Here is a 16319-nt window from a genome sequence, read left to right as displayed (position 1 = left end):
TAAAGCGCAAATATAATTTATTTAACCAAAAAAGGAAATAACGTATTTATATATTCACAAGAACATTGGTGTTCAAAAAAAGAATTTATTTCTATTAATAACAAAATAACAAAAAAAAACTTGAACACACACTATTGTAAAGAAATGAGAACCTCCAACAATATTCTCCAAGTCACCAAAGTGGATACATAAAAGAGCTACAATAAGATCCACGAAAACACCAAGATGAACACACAAAGAACCATAAAAAGGCTCACACAAAACCCACTCAATGGACACACAAGGAACACTTACAAATAAAAAATATTGTTTTTATTCAAGTGGAATCCATGCAAGAAGCATTACATGAAGAGGGGATGAATCCCCTATTTATACACAAAGTGTGAGCTCCACACTCTATTGACTAGTTCAATAAGAACTAAAAAAGTTAAAATAACCTAGTTACCTACATATGCATTTACACAATGGATATACATTTTTAACAACTATATGTACATCCATCCTCTCTCACCTATACAACAAAAGGATGAATAATATATAGAGGAAGACACCAACAGAGCTAGTCCTAATGGCTAGTTTGACTAGTCAAACTAGTTGTGAGCAAATTCCATCAGCTAGTTTGACTATTCAAACTAGCCATTAAAGCAAATCCTAAGGGCCCAACGGCTAGTTGGTCATTCAAAAAATGACAAAAATATAAAAAAGAAAAACAAAATACAAAAATAAAAATTTTAGTCATTTTAATAATGACCAAAAAACCTAATCTAACTTAAAGTATATTAATAGTATACTTACTAATCTAATAGGCATACCTAGAGTATACCTATCCTAAATACATAAAAAGTATACCTAAAATATGCCTTGAATACAACTCAAATTAAATGTACAATAATACATATCAAAAGAAAGAAGGAAAGAAAATACTTAAAGTACAATTAGGTGTATTTCGGTATATATAAGACAAATACAACATAGGAAAATGCTACATATATCTTAACAGGAACATGTGCGAACTCTGCAAAGAATAAAAACCATGTAGACAACATCCCATAAGCTACAATATCTGAGAAACAGATTTAAGGCACACTGTGCACCCGTATGTTGCTGGAAGTATAACAAGAAAACCTGAACAGAGAACACAAATAGCTGATCTAAAGATGGGAATCATGTTGGATTTGATAGACTTTCCTGAATAAAATACAATACATGTGCAAGTGCAGTCCAAATAATTATCTCTCCCCTTTAAATCAGTGAAAGAGCCTTGAATAACAACACACAATTTAGTACCACTTGTCATCCAACACCAAAAATCATAATTATGACAGGGAACCACCTCCGTCGTGCTCTTTTGTAAGATTAGACAAGTTTTCTTGTAGGAGATGGCTAGAGGCGCAAAACCACATTTCTTGGTGAGACCCTTCTGAATATGAAACACACACTACATAACCAGGGCTGGAACCTCATTTTTTCAAATGTTACTACCACAGTCACAACACCAAAAAATGGCAGTAACAGTTGGAGAAGGGCAATCACTCATTCTTGACCAAAGAGTCAGGCAAGAAAAAGGGTTGACCACCCTGTTCCTGGTTCTGGTGCAGCAGAATACTCCGGAACCACAAGAATCTTTAGAACAGGATTCCAACCCTTAACAACTACATAAAAAATTACAGACCCAAGTTTTGAAGGGCAAGTTGCTAAGATATCAGTTTCAGATTAACACATAGTGGCCATCAAGGAATAATAAATTATTCCTCCAGTTATTAACTTCACAAAAATCTGTAACAGCGTCAATGACACCTTTGTATAACTCATGATATTCTGAAGTTTTACCTGCAAAGGATGTAAACCCCACGAATTTGAAAAAAAAAATCCGGACCCAGGTCAGATCTGGATCTGACCCGGATCCATACCCGGTAACCCACCCCCGTACTCTATTTAAGAGCACGCGGGGGAGGGTTTCCCTTTACGCAGAAATGGAAACCCCTCCCGCCACACCGTCTCTCTCTCCGATACTCACCCTTTTCCCCCCTCTCGCTGGACCTCCCCGCCGGAGCCAACCACCTTCGGGATCCACGACAGCCGTCAGAGCTCGACGTCTGGGGCATTCACTCGCCCTCTCCACCTCTTTCCTGCGTACGCCGGAGCCCGACGCAGGCAATATCCCCATCGCCTCCCTGCTCTCCCTCCTTGAGACCTTCCATCGCTCCCCCTGCGTGCGCCAGCAAACCACCGACGACTCCTCTCCGACCCCGAGCTCCCTTGCTCCGGCCTCCTCTCAGGTAGCCCCTGTCTCTCTCTCTCAATTGCCAGAACCCTTGTCGGAGTCCCGACGAGCCTCCCTGTTTTCCCCTGCCCACTTTTCTCCCATTCTTTTGCCTCCGGTCGGCAGGGGCCGAAGCTCTGCCTCCCCCTCTTCCCTGTGCCCTCTTTCACTTAGCACCGTCGGAGGGTGCCAACCCTCCAACCTCTTCATTTGTCATCGACCGAAGGGCATGGGCCCTCTGGCTTCCCTTCCCCCCTTGTCGATGAGTGATTGGGTTAGGTTTGGGCTCAACTGAGCCCACCCCACCCATCTCATTGTTGGTAGGGCCGGGCTCAAACGAGCCCACCCCACCTGCCCCCTTGTTGCTCAGGCTGGGGTTGGGCTAGACTGAGCCCACCCCACCTATCCCTGGTTGCTTTGGTGGGGTCGAGCTCAACCGAGCCCACCCCACCTATCCCTGGTTGCTCTGGTGGGGCCGAGCTCAACCGAGCCCACTCCACCCCTCTCACTCAGTTAGGTGGGGCCAGGCTCGACTGAGCCCACCCCACCTCTCCGTCGTTGAGCAGGGGCTGGTTTTGGCTTGGCAGCCGAGACCACCCCTGCCCCTTTGAGGCATGGGTTGCAAATTGGGGGTCGGCTCGGCCCAGTGATCGAGCCCACTCCCCCACCCCCCCACCCCCCCACCCCCCCACCCCCTCTCAATTCTTTTTAACAAGGACCGGGCTCAACATGGAAACCGAGCCCCGACCCCCTGTAGTTCCCTGGATGGGGCCTACCTAGGTCACTCAATCGAGTGAGCTCGGACTCAGCCAGTTCTAGTTCAGTTTACCTTGGATCAGCTTTACGGGCCGACTCGAGGTCGGATAGGATTCAACTCCCCTGCCCCTTCTCTTCTTTCTTTGTTGGTCGGCAGGCAGGAAGGTAGCCCTGCCCTATTTGGGTTCTCAACCCTCTTCTTTTTAAGTTTCAAGCATATGTGTATGATTCTCACGCTTTTCTTTCGCAGCTCGCACGACGGATCCCGCTCGCGCCCCACGGCCCGAGTCCTTCGTTACTTACTTGTCAAGGCAAGCGCAACCACGAAACCCTCAAGGTAGTGGAAAGTTGCGCAATGGACTTTGGACGAACTGAACTAAGTTAAATTATTTAAAAAGTGAATTAAAACAAATAAATATAGATAGATATATATATTTATACGCTTTTTAACTCAAGGACGCAGTTTTGTAATCCTTGTCCTTTCCATTATGTCATTTACTTCGCTGCCGCGCTTTAGTGCACAGGCTACTGCTTTAATGTTATTTACTTTCGTCATCGCGCTTTAGTGCACTAGCCTATTTGCTTTACGCATTAATTTAGCTTGATACAAGGTTTTGCGGATCAAGCATCACTGACTGTCATCTGCTTTGGCCGTCACGCTTTAGTGCACAGGCTTTCTTGCTTTACGCATTTATTTAGCTTGATACGCAGTTTTGCAGATCAAGCATTGCTTTCTGTCATTACTTTCGCTGTCGCGTTTTAGTGCACAGGCTATTTGCTTTTCCGTATTTACTTGCTTACGCATTTGTTTAGCAGATGTACGGTTTCGTACCTCGTGCATTGCTTTACACAGTCATTTAAGCTGAGGTATGGTTTTGTACCTTGAGCCTTGCTTACGTTTTCAATTCCTGATACATCTATTTGACCAAGGTTACGCACTCTTGCGCTCAATGCGCATCTTCGCACTTTAAGGATTTCTTGCATGCATCTTATCGTCGCATTGCTTTGTGCACGAGCTCGCATTTCTTTGCTAACTTACACTTGCGTAAGTACAGTTTGGAGTGTATCCTTTATCGCTCGTTTGTTTTGAAATGACACGAGTCACACTTATGCATTTTTGTTTTCAAAAAGGAATTCCTAAAGTGAATCCATGTTTCCAAATGTGTGGTCTTGTTAAGCAGGTTTTGACAGTCGTTATTGCACGATTGCAACCCAGTCTCTCGAATCAAAATATTTAAGAGATATGCTTTACCACTTCTGTTGTATATCCAATACAACTCGGATGACCCCGATGAGGGACACGAACTTGTGTTTTGGGGTGGTTCTTTTGAAAAACCCTTATCCTCGTTTATTGAGACAAGTATCGCAAGGTATGCACAACATACGGATATTATGATAAACGAATGAGAGATCTGTGGCGAACTCGCCTTGTTCGAGTTGCACAGTGCTCTACTCACGGTTTGAAAGATAAATCATGTTCAAAATAAGATGAGTGGTTTAGCATATTTTAATTGTGCTCTTTTTCAAAAGATGTGGGTTTGCAAGTGAGCACTAAAATTCTTAAGAAAAGGATTCTTTTTTTGTGAATCCATCTTTCCAAATAAACAGTTTTGCCAAGTAAAGTTTGAGTATTTTGATTGTGAAATAACAGTTTGGTCTCCCAAATCGACGTATTTGGGAATAGTGTTTTTGCTACTTCTGTTTGTGTTTCCGATATAACTCGGATAACCCTGTTTAGGGGCATGGGTATGAGTTTGGGCGAGGTTTCTGTTGAGAAACCTGTACCATTGCTAATATCACAAGACATGCAGAGCATACTATTGTTGCGATATATTGGATGAAAGATCCATGGCGATCTTGTATCCTTTAAATGATTAAAAGATAGGACCTTGTCAATCTAGATACTTGTTGCACCATTTATTTTTTGCAAAAATTTGTTGTTAGGTTTCTTTTGGAGAAACTCATACCCCTCTCTTTGTAGTCGTACTTTTAAACATGTACAACATGTTAGTACTACAATGATTGGATGAGAAGTTGTGGTAACCTCGAAGCATGCAAATGACACATTGTTGGAATCACATAAAGATGATGTTTGCCTCCACAGGCAAGATGCTTGTGTTAGTTTAAAGAACCATAGCATGTCAAATGTAAACTAAAATGATTACTTCGTTTCTTTTACAACACATTTAAGCTTGGGTTTTTTTCCGAGAAACTTGTACCCCTTTCATCGTAGACGTACTTTTTGACATGTACGACAGGTTAGTACGACGATGATTGAATGAGATGGTCATGCAACTTTAAATCGTGTTACTGGCACAATGTCGTAATCACATAAATAGTGATCATTCGCCTTTATAGGCAAGATGCTTGTGTTAGTTTAAAGGCCCAGAGCATGTCAAATGTAAGCTAAAATGATTGCATCGTTTATTTTTGCAACACATTAATGTTGGGATTTCTTTTGAGAAATCCATACCCCTCTCATTATAGTTGTACTTTTGAACAGGTACGTTGTGTATGGCAATGAGTAAGATGAGAGGTCTATGTTTGCCTCGAACGTGCAATGGCACTTGATTGAAATCACATAATGATAATGTTTTCACCATCATAATAAGTTGACCCCTCTCATCGTGGTTATATTTTTGGAGAGGTATGTTGTATACTGCGATGAGTAGGATGAGAGGTTTATGTTTACCACGAACGTGCAATGGCACATGTTTGAAATCACATGATGATGATGTTTTTACCCTCACAATAAGTTGACCCTCTCATCGTGGTTGTACTTTTGAACAGGTACGTTGCGTATTGCGGTGAATAGGATGAGAGGTGTGTGGTTACCTCGAACGTGTAATGGTGCGTTGAAGTTACCTAATAGTGATGTTTTCGCCTTCACAAGAAAGATGCTCGAGTGGGTCGAAAGACTAGAGCATATAGAATGGGTCTTCAGTTAAGTAACACATGACGTACCCATTCGACCCACTGTTTTCATCAAGAGAGAGGATGGATTTGTACAAAACTCCGATGAACAGGTTATTAACAACTACCACTCAGGCAAATGACTCGGCGCTCCTAGACATCGGAGTTAAGGGGCAGGACTACCAGAAATTATCCTAGATGGTAGATTTCATAGACTTCTGCAAAAGTAGGATGCATTTGTTATCTACGTACGCCTTTGGGAAATCCTCTCTCGGTCACCGACTGTCCCCTTAGGAGCGGACTCAGCTAGCTATTCGGGGTATAGACCCCCGAACTAGTCTCAGTTGTTTCTACGATTCGTGTCTTGCACGTACCCGCAGGCCAGCTAATATCGAAACAAAAGTTATATGGTTCACATTACTTGTTGGTTGTGCACTGTACGTTGAATTTACTGTTAAATGCTAGTTGTAGCATTTCACTTGCGTTGATTAACTGTTAATGCTAATTGTAGCATTTCGCGTGCGCTAATTAACTGTTAATGCTAATTGTAGGATTTCACGTGCGTTGATTATCTGTTAAATACTAGTTGTAGCATTCTGTGTGCGCTGATTATCTGTTAAATGCTAGTTGTAGCATTTCGCTTGCGCTGATTAACTGTTAAATGCCAGTTGTAGCATTTCTCTTGCGTTGATCAACTTTTAATGCTAGTTGTAGCTTTTCTCCTGCACTGATTAACTGTTAAATGTTAGTTTTAGCATTTCTCTTGCGTTCATTAACGGTTGATGCTAGTAGTAGTTTTTCACTTGTTTAAACTACTAAGCATGATAGAATTAAATGTAAGTACTTAATTCTGTTCTATATTGTTTCACTTGTACACCTACTAGTTTTTCGTGAAACTGACTCATCTTATGGGCACAGGTCATGATTAGGTCTGTACGGACTGCGATGGCGTGATGAAATCAAGATGAGACTCTTTCCCTGACGTTTCGCTCCTGAGAACATTTCTGTAATATAAAGGCTTTCTTGAAAATCTCTCTTTTGTACAAGTTTTAAACTATTAAAAATTGCATTCATTTTCTTAAATATATGGAGTTTCAAATATGTTTGTAAAGGGAAGTTTGTGTTGTAATGCGCCCAAGGTCCATTGACTTGCTATTTTAAACATCGTTTTCCGCTGAATTACTATTTGACAAACTCTGATAAATGAAGGATTTCAAGAGATTTCTAAATTCTTCTAAAAGTTTCAAGTCCTGGATTTTAGGGCGTTACAAAGAAACTCTCATACATCCGGTTGTTGAACCATGCTAATTTTTACAGTTTCAATAGGTTACTAGGTTCATCTCAGCTTTTGAAATTTCAGTATCAGCACTATTGCTCCTTTTTCATGTTTACTTGATGAAGAGGACAAGTATAGAGAAAGATATAAAACAACTCAAGGAGATGAGAAAAGGAAAAAGATGGGGAGATCACAAAGTAGTAGTAATGTCATGCACTAAGAGCAGCATATCCATCACATAGCACAATAAATCTTCAGAAAAGTCGCAAAACTATTTGCTGAAAACAACAACCACTGGTAATAACACTAAGAAATGATGGATATCAAAAAAAATAAGAATTACAATAAACACAGACTATCTTTATACCTGACGCATTGCTTATAGGACTTAGAGGCAGGATTTTCCAGTATATAGAGAAAAGGTCCAACAAGACAGAAATATCGTCGTTGCCAAACAGGTTCTCTGTTTCCTACACCCTGACAGATGAAATAAAGGTTTGTGTTACAGGTCCTAACAATGTTTGATGGACCACAAAGACATTGACGAAACCTCAAGGAACACCTACCTTCCATGTCAAAAGAGAGAGCCATCCCTCAAAAGCAGCTTGGCTCCAAGGATTCAACTCCAAGCTACCACCAGATGTATCATACTCAAATATCTTGACAACTTGCATCAGTCGATGGTAACGGGCTGGTGAAAAATGAATAACCAATGATGGCACCCTAGCCGAAATCCTTGTTGAAGGATAAGAAGGATGTTCCATCCAAATCTACGATGATAAGTCTATAATTTCAGTATAGAGAAGTACATTCAAACTGTTAAATGATCCAACAACTTAATGGCTCAAACCACAATTTGTTTAGCATATACCTGCTGAAGTTTTACTGCCACACCACACTTGTCCAGTATAGGCAAAAATCTATTTGCATTTTCCTGTGAAGAGCTTGCAGAAAGTACCAGAGATCTTTGACTCCAACAGTAGTCACCATCAACCAAGACAGCAGATATATCTTTCAATTCTAGCTCAAACTTCAAAAAGATGTCATCTTCCTCCAGAGAACTTGAATCATAATCATCCTGTGTGCAAAAGAATGTTACAGAGATTATTTAATTCATCAATAAAATATTAGACACTAAATTATTTTCACACAGTACCTGTGAACGAAGTGTAAAATGTCCAAGATCAAGTAGAAGCTTTGTTGCTTCAAGGTTTTCTGGGCAAAATGCAGTGGGTACAGTGAACTTAGGAGCCGCAATGTCCAAATCCAGAAAAAACCTAGGAGCAAAGGAATGTCAAGAAAAATTGGCAAGCTTCACAAGTTCATGGAGATCTTCCTAGAACGACAAATCACTGTAAAAACATAATGAAAACCTTAAACAAAAAAAACCTATAAATGAAAGGAAAAAAGGAAATAAAATGTGCCAAGCAAAGAGGAAATAAATATTATAAGAATCATGTAATCATAATCATGAAAACTTGACAAGATTCACAAGTTCATGAAGATACTCATAAAACAGAAGATTACTATAAAGACACAGCAAGAAACCTTCAAATCCATATGCTCAAACCATCTTTCCTCTATTATACTTGCATGAGGATAAAAATGTTAGGTTTGTTAAAGTATATATATACTTATGGTTTTGCATATGTACATATATATACATTAATATGTTATAATAACGTATATATATATCAGATATACATATATATTTATATATATGTATATCAGGGTATTTTGGGCTTTTTGGTCATTGTAATAAATACAGTCTAATAAGGACTGTATAGTGTTTTTATATTTATTTATTTTCTGTTTTTTATATTTTAAGTCAAATATGACTGTCGGGAGGCAGTCCAAATAATCGTTGGACTGCTCCCAATGGTCATAAATATGACCGTTGGAGGTTGGACTGCCTCCCTCTCTTCCATGTATGGCTCTATAAACAGAGTCTCTCTACTCCATGTATTTTTATGTTTTTTACAAGCATATTTGAAGTGCCCTGAACAACTTAACAGTGATTTAAACTGTGATTAATAGAATGATATATATTTGTGATGATGATGCTTGTTTATTTCTATTTATTGAAATTATGTGATACTGCATGAATAATTGTTAAATAGCATGTTTACATGATTCATTGTTTATGATAATACATGTAATACAGTATTTATAAAATACATGCTGGGTGATAAAAATTTCACAGGGTTGTATGGGCATATGAGTTGTAACACCTGCGAATTTCATCTTTTATAACTTTTAAATTTGAGTGAAATTCACGTTAAATTTGGGTTAAAATCAAGTTAAATTCAGGCAAAATTCAAGAGTTTATGTTGAACTAAGACTCTAGTTAGGTTCGTTATGAGCCGTAGAGCTCATAGGAGATCGGATTTGGTGATTTTGGATATGGGTTGGTTGAGAAAATACGATGTCGTTTTGACCCTAGAAGACTTTTAGAAGTGACCTGGTGACCTAATGTGGCAATTTGGGGCAGATTCATAGTGATTTTGATGTTCCTCTTCGTAGCAATAACCCTGTTATTGCGGTTTTGTCTTCTTTTGAACTAACTGATGGTTTTGTATCACTTAAAAGGGGTGTAACCATGTCGTTTTCACCCTAGGAAGCTGATAGAAGTGATATGGTGGCTTGATGTGGTGATTTGGAAGAAGTGTGTCATCTTTTGGTGTGTCTATTGGCTGTTGTGACTGGACTTTTTATAACAACACACGTGTATTTGTGGTGGCTGCACATATCGTGCAGTTTGGTTGGGTTTTGGTCTTTGTTGAAGTGTTTTCAATGCTTCTAGTAGTGAAATTAGCAATAGAGACATTGTTATAGCCTTGTTTGGCTGCAGTAGTTGGACATGTTTTGCAGTAGAGTTAAATTCATAAACCACATCGTGTAGATTTGGTCAGGCGTTGGTGCTACCAGAGTGGTTTTGTTTTGTTTTTGGTACTCATTCTTCCTTGATAGGGGCAATTTGTGAGGTTCTTGGTAGATATAACTGTTTTCACATTAGAATTTATATTGGTGTACTGTTGTATTCTCTATCTTGGACCTTTGTTTGTTGTATTTCTTCAGTGTAGCTACATAGTATTGTGTAATTGGGGGTTACCGAAAATATATTGAAATTTGAAAGGGCCGATGGAGCATGGGTTTATATCAAACAAACCTACACCCAACATGATGGTGCCCATAAATGGGACTTGCAAGATAAGATTCACAATTGCAAGCAAGGAGAAAGAAGTGTTAGAGAGTACTATGGTACTCTTAAAAGACTTAAGGACCAAATGGATAAAATGGAGCCTATTTGAGAAACCCTTGATGATGCTCGTCATAGGAAAAAACAAATCCTTGGTGAGCAATTTTTTCAATTTATGAAAGGGCTTACGCCAGAATTTGAACATGTTTGTGTTTTTATCATCCACCGAAACAAAAATCAAGAGGAATTTTCTCCTTTACATGAGATTTAGCCCAAGTTTGCATGGAAGAAACAAGGCTAAAATCTATAACCGAATCTAGAGAGTCTAAGAATAATGTATTGGCGGTTTCTAGACCCGATGCCAATACTTATTCCTATAGGCCTCCTCACTTCTATAAGAATAATAATAATTCTTAAAAATCAAGGAGCAATGATAGGAGGTATGATGGGAGAAATGATATAGAAGAAAAAATTACTTGTCATAATTGTGGAGAACCGGTACACATCAAACCTTTTTACTCAGAATTGAAAAACGATGAGAAAAGAGTAGCTACCCTAGAAGCTCCTCAAGAAAACAAGGAAGTCTCCAATTTCGATTTTCAAGGCATGTTGTTGTCTCAACTTGCAGAAGCTTTATAACAGATCCTCAAAGGCTCATCCTTCTTAATTGGTGCCATGGTCTCTTCTTACTCACCTCCCAGTAAGATTTCTTAGTTTTAAATTTTGGTGTCTCATTTCATATGACCTCTAACAATACTATGCTCTCCGATTGTGTTGTTAACTCAGGTAGATCTAATGTTTTTAGTGTGGATGGATCCTATCTTGAAATTAAAGGAATTGGAAAATTTTCAAACTCTTTGAAATTTCTTAGACACAAATATGAAGTTTTTGAAACTTTCAAAACTTTTCACAACCTTGTTAAAAATCTCCTTAAAACCAATATTTTTATTTTTCGGTTTGATTCAGGGGGAGAGTACATGTCAAAAGACATCAAATTATTTGGAGAATCACAGCATTTTTCATAAAAGATCTTGTGCAAATACGCATTAGCAAAATGGTTTGGCCGAAAGAAAACACAGGCGTATAGTGGAAACTACTAGAACCTTGCTTATATCTAAACATGTTCCAAAATACTTTTGGGCTGAAGTTGAGCTTACTTCGGTTTACTTCGTAAACAAATTTCCTTCAACCAAACTTCAAAATATTTCTCCCTATAAAAAACTTTATAAAACTACTCTTGATTATTTCAGACTAAGGACTTTTGGATGTAAATGTTTTGTCCTTACAAATAAAAATGATCAACTTTCACCTAGAACCATTCCTTGTGTTTTTCTTGCTTATGGAGAAACCCAAAAAGGATTTAGATGTTACGACTTAAAACCTAATAAACTCTATATATCAAGGAATGTTACTTTTATAGAGCAAGAAAGTTTCTTTGATTTAAATATACCTATTAAAGAAAAAAATAATACTCTTTTCTTGAGTTACTTCCTAAATGTAATCATGATATATTAAACAATAATGATGTTAATGATGAACCTTGATTCAACATCCAATATGGTGAGTCTAATGACATTAATGATAAACCTTCAGTTATCCAATATTAAAGAAGAACTGATGATAGACATCCAAATGCCTTAGAACAATATTCTAAAATAGAATCAAGGACTCTATACATAAGCCTCCAAATAGATTTATATCCTATAAAAACTTCGCTCCTTAATATAGAGCCTGTCTAGCCAAGATTTTTTCTTACTTTGAACCTTGCTCACAATCGTGCAAAAATTGTCCTAAATGGATGAGTGCTATGAATGATGAAATACAAGCCTTACAAAAATAAAAAAAAACCTGGGATATAAGAAGTTTTCTCATGGAAATAAGACAATAAGTTGTAGATGGGTATTTAAAATTAAAACCAAGAGTGATGTAACTTTAGAGATACATAAGGCTAGATTAGTGGCCAAGGGTTACTCTCAGGAGTATAATATAGATTATGATGAAACTTTTGCTCCAATTGCTAGGATGACTTTCGTTCAAACTCTTATAGTTGTAATTATCATCAGATGTTGGCCTATTTATCAAATGGATATCAAGAATGCCTTCAATGATGAATTGAAGGAAGAAGTTTATATGGACCCACCACCTAAATACGAGGTTCCGCGTGGAAAGGTGTTTCACGTTTATGCTTTGAAATAGATACTTAAAGCCTGGTATGATTGTTTTAGTTCTGTTATGGTAAAATTGGGGTTTACTTCTTGTTATACTGACACTGCTATGTTTATTAAGAAATCTGATATAGGTATTGTTATCCTCCTTCTCTATGTTGACGACATAATCATCACTGAAGGAGACAAACAAGGAGTTAGTTATTAAGAATGTTTTAAAACAAAGTTTTAAAATGACTTATTTGGGCTTTCTTAGATATTTTTTAGGGATTAACTATGTAACAGGGATTCGGCTAGCAGGGTGCCGCACCCGCGTCGACGCGACTCGATGCGGGTTCAGGTGCGGGTGTGGCACCGGGTGCGATCAACCCGACCCTGGGTGCGTTGACCGCACCCAGGGTCATTTCGGTCCATTTTTTTGGATTTTAAAAAAAAAACATTTGCCAAATGGCCTGCGGAATTTAAAAAAAAATCTGAAATATGAGAGTTAGCGTAGAGTTTTTACAGAATTTGAAATTTGCGAAAGTAAATGTGTCCACCAATGATCCAAATACAATGAAGACACTCCTGAGCAATAATGATGTGAAACACAAGGCAACGCCTGCGGTTCAGATGTGGTGCACAATGCCTGCGGTGCATGAATCCCGAGGCATCAGTCGTACGGTGGCCGAGGCAACAGGGGGTGTCGACCCGCTCTTGGTTGAGGTGCAGCTAGGAGTATCATGTTAGTCAACAAATGGAGACAGTCACGACGACGATGGCGTGAGCTCGGTTGGCCGGGCTCTGGCCTCAGCGGGGGTCACGACCAACGTGCGAGGAAAAGGATGCAGCGCCTATGGGTACTATTGTGCGGTAACAGGGACTACAGCGGCGACACTGCAGCCTCGACATCCATAACAGAAAAAGGGGCAGGGAGGGAGGTGCGGCATCCTTCGGCCTGTCAAAAAAACAGAGGGCAGCAGAGGGGCACCGGTGGCACCGGCCTCTCTGTTGTCCGGCGGGATCTCAAAAGGAGAAGAGCAACAGATGGGGTGCCTCCCTCCTTGCTGAAAAACAGGACATAGGGGAGGAGGTCGGCTCGGTGGTGTCCGGTTAATGGCAGTGGGTGACATCGGGTTGGCTGGGACAGGCGTCCAAAAATCCAAAGAGAGCAGTCGGGTCCGGTGCAGTGGGTGGAGATGGTGGATGCTGGTGGCGACACTCAAGGGGGGTTTTCAAGCGATGGAGTGTGTCGTGAAATAGAGGAATAGGGTGGACATAGGCTGCGTTGGACTGAGGTGGTCGTGCGGTGGCAGCGAATGGTGGTGTTCCGACCAACGTCGAGTGCAAAGGAGAAGGGGAGTTGCAGAGAGAGAGAGAGAGAGAGAGAGAAAAAAAAAATCAAATGGGAGCGTGGTTTAAGTAGAGGGGAGAGGGAGTTCGTGAAGCGGGTCTACGATCAACAAAGGGGTAGGGTGGCGATGTGAAGGGGCAGGGGACGTGAGGGGACTTGACAAGAGGGTGGTACAGTGGGTTATCATGACGGGCATTAATGGTGAGGGAACGGGACCCACGCCGGGGGAAGCCCCGGACCCTTATATATATATATATATATATATATATATATATATATATATATATATATATATTACATTTTTGCCCCTGATGCACCCCCGCACCCGAGTTTTTTGGATGTACCGAATCCCCGCACCCGCACCCATGTGACATAGGGGATTAAGGTTGCATATTTTGCTTGTGGTTATTTTCTAACTAATTCCAAGTTTGCTTCTCACATCATAGATAGGTCTGGAATTACAAATAAAAAAAGGGTAGACACTCCTGAAGTGATAAATGCAAAAATAAAGATAGATGGCATACCTCTAAATGATTTGTTAAATTATGTAAACGAACCTTGTAATCCAATATATATTTTATATATATATAAGGTAATACATATACATATAATATATATATATGTATCTGCTTATTATATATATAAAATATTTATTTACTTATTATTAGCCATAGGGGTAGTTCAGTCTTTTCACACATTTTACGCATATTCAATTCTTGAATATGCTTTTTGAAATTTCCTTTTTCTTTTCTTTATTTTTCCCATTTTTCTTTTTTTCTTTTTCAATGTACTCAAGTACCTTGGGGGACCCACCCCTCCAACGATCACATTTGTGACCGTTGATGGGGCTCCAACGACTATGTGGGAGCCCCTCCAAGGGTCTTCCCTTGGCCTATATAAAGGGCCTCACTCTATTATATTCAAGCATGCTTTGTGTCAAAGCCCAAGTGATTAATAAAGTGTTTTTTGATTCTTTTTATGCCTTTGAGCATTTGTGAGATTTAGTGGGTTGTGCTTTTGTGCACAAGTGTTTTAAGAGTTTTTATTGTGTATGTGTGCACGTGTTTATCATCAAGAATATTAAAGTCTTGATCATAGTATCTTGTTGAAGATACTTTTACATGGTATCAGAGCGAGGTTGGAGAAAGAAAGATCGTGTGGATTCTCTCATTTTTCTGGTGCCTCAACAAATGTGCCCTCAAATATTTGGTGATTGGGGTGGATCCTTTCGTTCATCCAATACTTCAGAAGATTCTTCCACCAAGAAATATCTAAAAATCTCTTAAGGTACGTATCTTTTTTCCTCATTTCTCTTCTCCAATGGGTGAAAAAGACTCTCATTTCTCTCTCGGCTTTAAACTTAATGGATCCAACTATCACGTTTGGGCCAAAAATATAGAGGTGCATATTAAAGGAAAAGGACTTTGGGGCTATATTCAAGGCTCAATTCCCGAACCAGAGCCTAAGATGACCTTGATGGAGAGAGAAAAAATAAAAATTCTTGAAGGAAAAGAAAGAGCCAAGGCTCTTGAAGATTATAGCAAAAAACATGAAGAATAGGAGATAGGGAACTTCAAAATCCTCTCATGGATTTTCTCGTCCATGAAGACAAGAATCAATGCCTACATTATAAAGTTCAAGAAAGCTTCTCAAGCATGGGAATACCTTGAAAAATAGTACACTTCAAGAGATTTGTCCCACAAATACTATCTTCAAAAAAGGGTTTTGACCCTTCAACAAAACGAAATGACTATTAGAGAGTATTTCGCGGAGTTGTCTTCCATTTGGGATGAGCTTGCCATGCTTGAACCCAATTGGAGCGGAGAGGCTATTGAGCTTAGGCACAAGCAATTATAAGAAGATCGTTTTTTCAATTTTTTGAATGAGTTTAGACCCGAATTTGAACAAATTCAATCGTCTCTCCTATCCGGCTTCACTTCCCCCTCTCTTGAAGATGTAATTACTAAACTAAGTGGGGAAGAGACAGGTATGAGTATCAGTAAGAATAACCCAAGTGTTCTAGCAAGACCTTCCAATAATGAAGAAAATGAAGGTGTTAATGTCGTTTCAAGATCGGGGAGCAATTTAATGACCTATAAGCATCCTCATTTCAAGAATCAAAATCAAAGTTCAAGCAGTCAAGGAGGAAGGAAGGATTATAGCAAGCTCTTGTGTCACTTTTGTAAGAAACCAGGGCACATCAAGCAAATATGTCCAAAATGGAAGAAGTTGCTAGACATGGCTACCACATCCCAACCTCAAAAGAAAGAGTGCTCATCATCTTCAAATGGAGCTCTCTCATTGCAACAAATTGTAGATGCTCTTCAACCTCTTCTCAAAGGGGCTATTTCTGGAGCCGCCATGTAAACCTCTTCTCCTCCTAGTAAGACATCGTGGTTTTTAGATTCGGGTGT

The 16319-nt window shown here is 39.4% G+C and overlaps 1 protein-coding gene across 3 annotated transcripts in view; it reads right to left on the bottom strand.

Moving 5' to 3' along the window:
• The window catches only part of LOC149822172 (pleckstrin homology (PH) domain-containing protein), a 348671-nt gene that overhangs the window by 276384 nt on the left and 55968 nt on the right, over positions 1–16319 (bottom strand). For all 3 annotated transcript variants that reach the window (XM_089980112.1, XM_089980113.1, XM_089980114.1), the window contains exons 16-19: positions 8365–8485; positions 8080–8286; positions 7775–7978; positions 7576–7685 (exon numbers count right to left, since the gene is read on the bottom strand). In XM_089980112.1, the coding sequence (XP_089836238.1) occupies positions 7576–7685; positions 7775–7978; positions 8080–8286; positions 8365–8485 (642 nt within the window). The remainder of the gene's footprint in view (positions 1–7575; positions 7686–7774; positions 7979–8079; positions 8287–8364; positions 8486–16319) is intronic.

Source organism: Nuphar pumila, chromosome 11 (assembly GCF_984573655.1).
Source record: "Nuphar pumila chromosome 11, dmNupPumi1.hap1.1, whole genome shotgun sequence".
Lineage (NCBI taxonomy): Eukaryota > Viridiplantae > Streptophyta > Magnoliopsida > Nymphaeales > Nymphaeaceae > Nuphar > Nuphar pumila.
The sequence above is the reverse complement of the archived record's forward strand: the minus strand, read 5'-3'. Positions and strand labels throughout refer to the sequence as shown.